We start from the raw sequence: 12394 nt of genomic DNA, 5'->3' as shown, positions 1-12394 counted from the left end.
ATTGTTAGATATGTCATAAAATGTACTATACAAATGATTTAAGTTTTCTTTAGTGTTAATTCCGCAAATCTTTGTTTTTTAAAAACAATTTGACACGTGTTTCGCCTCTACACGAGGCATCCTCAGGACGTGTTGTCTCGCCAAAATCTGGCACGAGACTGATCGTCTCTAAAGAAAACTTAAATCATTTGTATAATTATGGATTTCCGCAAAGTAACGCCTAATTCATTATTTTTTTATAAAATGTACTAATATAAAGGCGATTTATTTAATTTATTCATCATTGCTAATATTAGAAGATGAATTAAGGCATTAAATTTACTGTTATTCTGTGGTTATTCCTAATATTGCAATTGTCACAACTTCACAACAAGTGGGAGTCTCCTTTGCACAGGATGCGGTCTACATTATGGGTGCAACCACAACGGTGCCAATTTTGCCGTGATGTGTGTGTAAACATTATTGTGTTTCGGTCTGAAGGGCGCCATAGCTGAAATTACTGGGCAATGACACTAAACATCTTATGTCTCAAGGTGACGAGCGCAATTGTAGAGCCGCTCAGAATTTTTGGATTTATCAAGAATACTGAGCGGCATTGCATTGTTATGGGTAGGGCGTATCAATTACCAACAGCTGAACGTCGTGCTCGTCTCGTGCCTTATTTTCGTAAAAAAGAAACAGTTCTCAAATATATCAAGTCTGGCCATGATTTCTCTTACAAATGCTTTTATTTATTTATGACGTAATCTACCTAATCTGTATAAAACTTATATGTATTTATTTATTGAAGTCACATAAATAAGAAAATTCGGTTCGAATTAAATATCTTTGGCTTTAATGAGGGCCTGTGATCTGTTTCGCCACGATATTATTATGGTGATATTAACGCACTCCTTCCATGAGAAAATTAGTCACTGCTCATTCTAGAGATTTCTTGTCGGCGTGTTGTTTTGAGCAGGCCATGCTTAGTTCTAACAGCACGCGACCGTCTAGATCTTATAAGGTCTTCGCGAGAGAATGAGTTGTAATTATAAACTTTGAATACTATAATCCAGATTCTAAAACATTATTTGTGTATCACTAAAAAAAGTAATGTATTAATATTGTATTTCTTTCTCTGTATCAATTTCGTAAAAATAATTCGCTCGTTTGATTTATTTTAACATTATACAATATCTATCGATACGGTATGACGTACGAACATTAACCTAGCATTATTAAAGGTGTTGGAAACGACCGTCGGCTCATGTTTTATTTAACACCCCATTATGATTTAATTATCATCATCATCAGCCGGAAGCCGTCCACTGCTGGCCAAAGGCCTCCCCCAAAGATCTCCACGAGGATCGGCCCTGAGCTGCCCTCATCTAACGTATTCCGGCGATGTTGACCAGATCGTCGGGCCATCTTGTACCTATGAAATGGCGGGAAAAGCTTCTAACTTAATAAACGCGATCGAAATTTGAATAAAAAATATACATTTGAAGTTTTTAAGTTATAACAAATTTGTGGCTAGACTAGTTAGAACGACATAGTGAGTAGTGTGACAGTTCCTTGCTGGTTTCCTACAGACTCGAAGGGCTCGCCGAGGTCGGTGTGCAACTCCAAGGGTCGCAAGAGACGGCCGGCTTCGCGCACCCTGTCCTCTGCCGTGCGCAGCGACGACCCGCCTTTCCTGCACTTCCTGCACAGATGTCTAGAGTAAGTTTTCTTTTATTAATAACCTTTTTTTTAAGGTACCTATGTCATATCGTCCCAGAAACTCCACACCAGGAAGCTCATTCGATGGCTTTGTTGTACGTGGAAGATGGTTCGTTGAAAACCGCACTGTGGAGGAACGCCACACATCCAGATGGTTGGGATGATATTCAAATTTGTGGCGTGTTGTGCGAAGGTGGAATATGGCGGCAGACATATATATTGTTGCGTAGCAACCCTTCGAAGAATATGACGAGAGTTGTCAAACTTCAAGACATTGTTAATTTCAACAGCCCCGTCAGCAATACTCGTAGCTCAGCGGAAAAGTGTTTACTTTAGACGCTGTAGACCCGGGTTCGATACACCTACCAGTGTATGGATTTTTTTGGGTTTTGTGAAGATAAAGGAAATTTCTAGTTAGTTCAGGATCAAATCGAACAGAAAAAAAGGGATGGAAAATGTGTAAGCAGGATAAAAATAGTTAAAAGAATTTTCTAGTACAATTTAAATTTAAAGATGGAATGGGAGAATCATTTTGAAAATAGAACGGATCCGGGGGTATATAAGCCGTACTAAGCGTGGCCTACGGTAGTTCTAGTTCTGACTCGAAAGTGTAAGGAAGAAGAAGAAGAAAAGAAGAAGTGAAAAGTGGAAGTGTTCCAAGAGGAAGAAGATAGAAGAGACTTAGTGTTCGGTGTGGTGTGACGCGTTGAAGGTACCGCCGCCCACAAGAGGAACAGCGGCAGACCGGCGAAGTGCAAGTTCAGAAAAAGTGAACGCAAATAAAGACTCGTTCCTATAAGCGGAGTATTATTTCCAATCCCTGACCCACTCCCGTGTCAATATAAACCCTTTGGCTGTTCTTAACTTTAAATCTTAAATCCCAGACCATTGCCAATTGATTGTTGACGAATAAACTTAACTTTTTGACGCGTATTCTAGTGTAGAGTGTAAATAGAATTGATACACGATGTATAATTACCGCGAATGATAAGTGGAAAGTAATTATGAAATCAATTATCTCATAAGTTGAGGCAGAGGTGAGCCGAGCGTGGGAACACTTTTACTTTTAGATCTCAATGAAGGCTCGTTGTTCCAATAAAGTGAGTAAGTTAACATTTCCGGTATGTATCTATGCTTGCTAGACGATAGACAGAAGAAAATAACAAGAAAGAAACATACTGATAGACAAAAAAACTGTTTTTTTTTTCAAAAACTTATCAACTCAGCTTATTTGCACAGGCTCCTTTGCACAGGATGCTGGCTAGATTATGCGTACCATAACGGTGACTATTTCTGCCGTGAAGCAGTAATGTGTAAACATTACTGTGTTTCGGTCTGAAGGGCGCCGTAGCTAGTGACATTACTGGGCAAGTAAGACTTAACATCTTATGTCTCAAGGTGACGAGCGCTATTGTAGTGCCGCTCAGAATTTTTGGGGTTTCAAGAATCCTGAGCGGCACTGCATATTGTAATGGGCAGGGCGTATCAATTACCATCAGCTGATCGTCCTGCTCGTCTTGTCCCTTATTTTCATAAAAAAAAATCCAATTCACATCTTCCTTGAATAAGCAAACTGCCAAAATATAAAATGCTATTCAATTTTGGGTTATACTCAGCTCACTACACAATATAAAGAATATTATTCACATCATATAGGTATATGTATCCATCATTATCTTACAAATTACGTTGCCATATAAAACGTTACAATTTCACGCTGTTTAACCCATTAACAGGGAGATTTCCCACAAAGTTAGAAGCGATGAGATCTGCCGCGCGAAGATAGGCTTAGGAATAATATTGATCGAGCCAGCGACACATTCAGCTAATAATACAGTTGTCTTTATTCACAATTGCTATTTACCCGCCTAATTAAAATACCTACTGTTCCAATCAACCATTAAAAAGAGAGACAAAAGTGCACCAATAAAATTATTTAATGTAGGTATAGATAATATTATAATATATTTTGGGTGATGATAATTTCGTGCCTGTTATATTACAGTCTGCGGTAGATTTTGACTATTTTAAAGTGAAACTTTTATTACATCGTCTCAAACATTTTCGTCTGCATGTCGCGTGACGGTCGGGCGGCGCCTATAGTACGCATATTGGATGCAATTGCGTTCGGGTGGATGAGTAGGTTCGAACCCCACACATGATAATGTTTTTTTTTACATTTGCAAATGTAAAGCATAATATATAAATATGTTTTTTTTTCTATGCTGATATTAATACCTATGTTATTTTGTGAAAAAAAGTTTCACTTGCATCGTGGTTTCATAAAACCACACTATATTGCTTTTTTATGTGTTTTTACTGATTCATAATAATTTTATTCGTCCCAAATTGACCCCTCTTCAGTTTTAATGCATTGTTATTCTTAGCGTTCGCTCTACGAATAGCTTAGTCTGCGGTAAGTCTTCACTCTTCACAGTGAAAGGTTACTGTGATGTAACATTATTTATGATGTCGAAGATGTACCTAAATTTAACTTTACAACGGCCATTCTGTGATTTAACATATCTTCGTATGTTTATCTTATTTTTTTAATTGTTTTCATGAGTTAACATTTACGGCTCAAAAATCAGTGTGCGAAAAGATGCATCAAGAATTAGGTCACTTAATAAAGGGTTACAAAGGGTTACAAAGGGTTACAGGCGATCTAGTTAGAAGAATACTAAAATAAGTGTGAACGAGTCAAATAACCAATAAAGATTGACTTTATTCTATTAGATCTGTTTCAGCATATAGTGTGGCTGGTAAAAATCATCAGATCCTTAATATTCATCCGCAGGCTGGCTTAGAACCATATCTGTCAGTGGTATCTTCACTATGATTAGCATCTCGATTTAAGACAACTATAATCTTACAAAATACGTCAACGTTAAGAGTTAACAATATAAGTGGAAGTAGAAGAATTACAAATAATCAAATTAATTAATTTAAAGTCGGAATATTTTTATTGAGTTCTTCTTTTTCTTCTCATATCTCTTTTATGTATCATTTTACGAGCCTTCTCTTTTATATATACTCACAAAAAGCATAAGATTGGTAACGCAAATTTTTGAGGTTATAAACTCTATAACAAAAGTGTTCGTTATGAAATTCTGCAATGAATGCATTGGACGAGAAGGGACGTGTCTTGTATTTGTGTTATACACGTATATACATTAAAGTAGGACAACTGGTCCGCCGAGCGCTGAGGGCCACTGCGGTAAGGTCTATTACAGATTTAACTTATTCACTTTTACTGTATTTGAAGCTACTTTACACTCTGTCAAGTAGCCAGTACAATTGAAATATTAAGTTTTAATGTACAAGCGGTCTACGTAGGCAGGGACTATGGGTATGTTCCGATGTGCACTGCGAGCACTGCACAGTGCTATCACTGTAGAAAACTTCGTTCCGCTATGGACTGCCAGTATACTGCCGCAGTACATTTTTTAATGAACTAGAAAACTTTAATACACTCATTTGAATGCTGCGTCAAAAAATCCGGCTGCAGTATACGGGATTGCGTTCCGTTTTAAATAGTAACCAGTATAACTGGCTATAAAGGAACGGCTTCACAGTATACTAAATTGACGTCACACTGTACAGTGGTCGCAGTGCATATCGGAACATACCCTATATTGCCATCTAATTTTGCTGTACTTCTACTGACAACGGGTAAGGGTGATAACCAAATATGGTTCGTATCTTCGCAAAACGATGCCGCACTGCAGTGCAATACTTTCAGTTTGACACAGTGCAAAAGTTTTATCGCATGCGGCATGAGACCTTGTATGATAAAAACTGCATCGATACAACAGAATGAAGAATTAAAGGAATATTGTTGCAACTCAGAATAATTGTTTGAGTCGAAATTCCCGTTGAGGTATCTTTGGGATTTTTGTACATGACTTCGCCTTAAGTTATTGTAATGAACTTTTGTTACTTGAACTCGTACTTCACTATCACTTGTACTGGTTAAAAAGTAAACGAGATTTCAGACCCAAGTTATGAAATTATTGCAGCTTACGAAATACGAAGTGGTCTGACTGCCATCTGTTATATTCAGTTTCTACTAATTAACTAATCGTATAAACCTACGTAAGTGGATTTTAATTATCCCTTTGAGTTAGTTTAGTTAAGAAAATAATTTGGAACTTTGAAGACGCTTTCTGATAATAGATTTGCACCAGAGAATAGCGTCTTGGAGGTGACCACTACCATCCATAATCTATTTCAAAACCAAAGGAATCCCAAAAAAGCGTAACCGACCATTATAGAGAGTTGGCGTGTTTTACAAGGTACCCATCGTTGTCATATCGACTTGGTAACAATGCGGAAGGAATTTCTTATTAAAGTTTTTTTAACGGCAGAGTTCTTTAAAACTCCTTGTTAATGAATGGAATGCATCCAGATGGTTTGCATTCAATAAATATTTTAAGGGAACAAAATTCTTGATCAAGTGGTATACGTTTTTGCCTCTCCCTTGGGCACTGGGAATATCGCAAAATTTACTTCGCCTAGACGTGGAAAATTACACAGCTAGGTGTTTGTTAGACAACGTACATTTGTTATTCAAGTTATTGGAGGGAGGCTTTTTTTATGAAAATAAGGGACAAGACGAGCAGGACGTTCAGCTGAAGGTAATTGATACGGCCTCCCTATTACAATGTAGTGCCGCTCAGGATTCTTGAAAAACCCAAAAATTCTGACCGGCACTACAATTGCGCTCGCTACCCTGAGACATAATATGTTAAGTCTCATTTTCCCAGTTCTTTTACTAGCTACGGCGCCCTTCAGACCGAAACACAGTAATGTTTACACATTACTGCTTCACGGCAGAAATAGGTGCCGTTGTGGTACCCATAATCTGGCCGGCTTTCTGTGCAAAGGAGCCTCCCACTAGAAAAAGGCTTCCTTGCACAGGATTCCGGCTAAATTATGGGTACCACAACGGCGCCTTTTTCTGTAATACAAGTAACTTGCTTGTAATTAACGAACAAGAATGTTACTACCCGCTCCAGCAAGAAATCTTAGTATCAAATCGTTTATCTATTTGCAGCTGCTCACATAACTCTAGAATCTAGAGTCTAGATAATTCCTTAGCGGCAACAACCAAATACTTCACCTTGCTCTCAATTCGCAAGTTATTAATATAAATTCTGGGCACATGCATTCATACAGAAACATTCGTGTATATTATCTAACAGACTGTAGCATAAAGCATTTGTAGATAGAGCTAAGGAAATAAAAAAACCTGTATGATATTTAAATCCGATAAGTTTTGATTTTAATACCGAATGTTTTTAAGTTTACTTTATTTTCATAATATGCCCAGCAAATAACTCTCATAACAAATCAGACACAATTAAAAAGGATTTGTTCAACACCGCTTTAGTACAATAAGTTTCAATCTCACTTAGATCTCATGTTACTTACATACATACTTGTTCTAAAAATTTAATGAAGTAGGCGTTACTTTGCGGAAATCCATAATTATACAAATGATTTGAGTTTTCTTTAGTGTTAATTCCGCCAATTTCTATAGTCTCGCCAAATTCCGCCACGAGACTCTCGTGCCAGATTTTGGCGAGACAACACGTCCTGAGGATGCCTCTTGAAGAGGCGAAACACGTGTCGAATTGTTTAAAGACAAATATTGGCGGAATTAACACTAAAGAAAACTCAAATCAAATGTATAATTGTTCTGGTTAAGCTGTTTGAATGTGTGTTTATTTTGTACACGATTTCAGCCCCATTCTCTATCTAATGCTTAGTCAAAAGCTTATGTCAGAAGAATAAAACTGTATTTTATTATTAGTGAAGTTCTATCTATATTACTTTAAAGTAACCTTTAACTAACTTGCTTGTTAAAACATCAGAAAACTTAAATGACATAAGTCATTCAAACGTTGTCTTTTAAGGGATTAAAGTTGAGACCGATACGTCTTGTATAGTATATTTTTTCAACTAACCGTTTATGGATTACAGTAATAATCAAGTAAATGAATGGAATGGTAGCCTAACTTTTTGTTGTTTTATGATAAAGAAGATTAAATAAAATCTTCATCCAAAAGCAATTTACGTAACAGCCATATTATATCATATTATTGAGCTTGTGATTATATTAATCAATTCAATTAAGTGTGTTGTTCGGCAGTGAAATAGTCAGTAACGTCGTATATAGGTTGTATTTAGTGATTTTTTCGTATCTTTTATCGGCTCTTGTAATATTTTGTTGAAGGAATACATATTAAAATACTTCCCAACAAACTCTCCACACACACATCTCTCACGTAATAAAATAAAGTCCACTTTTTAGTATTCGTTCCAATTTTTCCATTGCCCGAAATTGGTCCAATTCGTCTCATTGATCGATATCAATACTTGATTAATTGATTGATATCTGTAACACTATTGTGTATCGTTTATATTTTATACATTGATAGCACTAACAATATACTGTGAGATAGATGACCAGCGTATTGTTAGTTATTTCAATTCAAGGCTTGTCTGAGTGAATCGGATACATTTTTGTTTCTGTCTTATTGTTTATTTTCAAGATGTTTCTTTCGGTGTTCTTTATTTTGTAATTAACTTCTGTTTCGTTTTGTTTAAGTAAATCCATGCTTTAATCACTAGTAATTATAAATGTTTAATGCTGTTCTCTTTATCTTGATGCCGTATTTAAACTTGTGATATAAATTCTAATTTCTGCTTCTCCTTCGTTATTGTGAAAATTTGTTTTAAATCCTTATGTTTTCCAACTTTTTATTCTGTCCATCTGTTCACTTATTTGGTACTAAAGTTTCTGTTCTCATGATGGAAACTCTGGAAAGTAGGGCCTAGTTTATGGATGCGTTCGCGAGAACTATTGATTTAATGCCAATTTCGTGATGGTGAACGATTTGTGTGTGTAATATACGGTAGTAATCCATAATAGTAAACCACTACGCTCCAGAAACGCCTACCCTTCGATTTAAAGAGAAATTCGTAGAAGATTCCTTTTAGGGCTTTGATGAAACTAAGGCTGTACTAAATATCCCGCACCTTCCAGATGGGACCCCAAGCGAAGGATCACGCCAACGGAAGCGTCACGCCACGAGTTTGTGACGGGTAGTCCAGCTGCTGCGTCGAGTGTGCTGGCATTGCCGCGTCTGCCCGCCCCCGCGGTCGTCCCGCCGCGCACCGCTCGCGCCCTGCTTCACTCGCAATCAGCCGGCGACGTGGCAGCCATGTTGGGCCGTGCGTGACGTCACGACAAACACAGGGTCGCCTCGAGCGGCCTGCTGTAGCCACACGCAACAAACCACCGCCGCACACCTCACTGTTGATGTACCTACGACGGTTATAGGTATTAATATATGGAAGAATACATTCTGGCTGATCGGAAATTTGATAACTTTTTATCAAGGAACACAAGCAAAATATTTAGCTGAAAACAAAATATTGTTATCCCTAGGTCGCGATTCATTTATTCAGCAGATCTCTATCAAACGTCTGATCACTTGTCTTACGGCCGTTTTCAATAACGTATCTCTAGTTACCGTTTCATGACAAGATCTTATCTATCCATAGTAATTTCCAATATAGTGATAGTCCAATACATTATGTCGATTGGTTATTTAAATGTAAGTAAGCGTAAAAGGATAGATTTGTCTACCTCTAGTAAGTTAAACTAAGTATAGATAGGTAATCGAAAACGGCCGTTAAACAGTTACGTCCGAAAGTTTACGTAGTTTAGTATAGGTACAATAATTATCCAAATACTTATGAATAATAATATTATGTTTTCAGCTTTATCCATTGCGGCTATCACTTGTACAATACAAATGAAAGTGTGTGGCGGTCTTTTACGTCATGACCGGTAAAATTCCTGGAACCAATCATACTTCTCAATCAATAAATGACTCAAAATCTTATAATAAAATAGTTTAAATAGTACTTCTCTGTATACTTTTGTATAATAGGCCTAAATCACGAATTGATTTATAGAAAAGTCATATCTTTGCATTGAGGTAATATGTACAATATACGAGAAGATTTTTCACCTTGATTGTAACATAAGTTGTAGCCAGCTGTAGTCAACTCATTTAGTCTATGCTAAGCGCTTCTAACAACAGCACGTATCTGAGTGCCGGGTTTTGTTTAACCTTTTTTACACCTTTGCGTGTATTATTTTTTTTAATTTTTGTGTTTAAATAATTCCCAAAACACAAGTAAAAGTCAAGTGACCTTTCACAGCCAAGCTTAACGTTTTGTTTTTAAGACAGGCTTAATTTATATTATTTCGATTTAACCATGTCATCACGGTGGCAACTGGCAACATATATTTTGCTGCCAGCGACGTCGTCCACGTGGACACCTAAAGCAGCATAAATACTATATTAATAAGTAATGGTGTAAAAGAGTTAAAATCCAACTTGTTTAAAATAATATCTTATTTGTGAAAACAGCTTTTACATTACCGCTTTATAATTGCAAATATTTTAAAGTATTATAATGGATATCGTATGTTATCCTTAAGAGATAGACATATGCCATCGCGGACTTTTCTATAGTCTGTAAGAAGTATATAAGAAACACAATTCCATCATACATTATTTTGTTATCTCACAAAGGGTTTAGACTGCGTTTTTATTTAAAGCTCCCAGACGACTTCCTTTTTTCCGATACCTCCAACAAATATCGTTAGTGTGTACAAAAATTTAACAAATTATATACTAAAGCCTTCCTCGAGAACCACGCTATCCATTGGTGAGAACAGTAGGAAAATCGGTACAGTAGTTTATGAGTTTATCGCGAACAGACAGACAGCGCGGCGGAGGACATTGTTTTATAATATGTAGATGATGATACCTTTACAGATATAGAAAAAAAAAGATAAAAGAATGAATATGAATGTAAAGTACTTGGCTCGCATTCATCAAGACGGGCTCTATAATATAATTTGTTGGGCTTCTCTAGTACCGAGTACGGAGTACATATTACCTCAATCTATCGTATCTATAGTAGTATGTTACGTCATAGTTAGGTGCCCGATAATAAGTGTTAGATAGAGATTGAATATCAATTTTTGCTTTCCTTAATATTAAGTCGCAGAAAATGCATTTGTTCAAATCTTATGTTTGTGTAAAGCGTACCTACTTGTGTATATGTTAAAAAACTTTAGAGATGAGCGTTTGATTTCCATGTTACTAAAAGACATTTTTTTTATTTCTAGCATTACTCAAATATGACCTGTAACTAGTTTTTCTTTAAATATTAACCGTTGTCGTCTTCTATCATATTCTAAATCAGTTTGCTAGCATCTTCTTTAACACAATAGCTCGTCAGGGAATGAGATGTGGATTATTTTGTATGAATTATCATATGATGGTCGTAAAATGTAAAGAAAATATCATGAGTGTTTGCTAAATTTAATATTATCTCATTCCAAATATTTAATTACTTCTCACAGAACTGTTTTATTTAGATAAATCTCTTTAATAGTCTTGACTCTGGTCCAAAATACATAATATTTCGTAGTAATACTATTGCATATTGTAATTAAGTAGTATTTTATAACATCTTTAGAAATAGTACATAATAGATGTTAACAATTTAGCAGACAATAAGTAAGGACTGAAATGTCAGGTGTTGCCAAATAAAATGCATCGTTATAGAGCGGCATGTTGCGACAGTTGGTGATGCGATGTATTGGGAGGAAAGTTCGACGAGAACTTGGTGATTAGATTAACGAACTGTAACGGAAGATGGATTAAGTTTTAAAAGTCTTCTTGCAATATTGTTACTCTAACTCTTCGCACGAATTCAAAAATAGATATTATAAGGATGATTTAGGAAGTTTTTAACAAAACGTAGAAGGATTTGGGGATATTGTATGGTGCCAACTTAATGTATGATTTTATCGACCAAACCAATCTTTACGGACGTAACGGACATATCATGCTGTCGCATCCCTAATACGTCTCTACTGTAGTAACACGCCTTTAACATGTTAATGGGCAGTGTCACAACGGAGTCCAAGGCACTCAAAACGAATGATAGTGTGTGATAAATATATAACATATTATGGCGTATTTTATGAAGCTTTACACACATCTCATAAATGTGAACATTCAAATGCTATGGAATTTAATTAAAACAGATTACCGAAGTCTATGGGGAAATGTCTATATCCATCTTTGACCCGAATGTTACTGTATCTCCCCGATTTTATTTTGGGCCATTATCCGTAAAATTTGTTCATGGTGGTTCAGCCTCAACACTCCCCATCCCGTGAGCCTCTTGCCCGTTAGCCTCCTCTTATAAAGAAAACTGCGGGACTGCATCAATGGTAGCAATTTACCAATGGGAGGCTCCTTTGCATAGGAATATGTAAACGTTATTGTGCTAGTGAAATTACTGGGCAAATGAGACTTAACATTTTATGTCTCCAGGTCACGAGCGCAATTGTAGTACCGCTCAGAATTTTGGAGGTTTTTCAAGAATTCCTTGCGGCACCTACTGCATTGTAATAGATAAAAGACAACAGGGCGTATCAATTACTATCAGGTGAACGTTCTGCACATTTCGGCCATTATTCTCATTAAAAAAAAGCTTTGAAGTGCATGCGACGCCAACAAACGCCACTCTCGTGCTGTAATAGCTAAGATAAGCAGCCTCTCACAGTCCGAGATGTGTAACAATGTTACGA

The 12394-nt window shown here is 36.5% G+C and overlaps 1 protein-coding gene across 1 annotated transcript in view; it reads left to right on the top strand.

The window, feature by feature from the left end:
* The window catches only part of LOC126979746 (dual specificity tyrosine-phosphorylation-regulated kinase 2-like), a 38629-nt gene extending 27900 nt beyond the window's left edge, over window positions 1-10729 (top strand). Inside the window, exons 8-9 of the mRNA XM_050829258.1 lie at window positions 1572-1701; window positions 8753-10729. Of these exons, the coding sequence (XP_050685215.1) occupies window positions 1572-1701; window positions 8753-8948 (326 nt within the window). The 3' untranslated portion in view covers window positions 8949-10729. The remainder of the gene's footprint in view (window positions 1-1571; window positions 1702-8752) is intronic.
* Window positions 10730-12394: the final 1665 nt, after the last annotated feature.

Source organism: Leptidea sinapis, chromosome 4 (assembly GCF_905404315.1).
Source record: "Leptidea sinapis chromosome 4, ilLepSina1.1, whole genome shotgun sequence".
NCBI lineage: Eukaryota > Metazoa > Arthropoda > Insecta > Lepidoptera > Pieridae > Leptidea > Leptidea sinapis.
The sequence above is the reverse complement of the archived record's forward strand: the minus strand, read 5'-3'. Positions and strand labels throughout refer to the sequence as shown.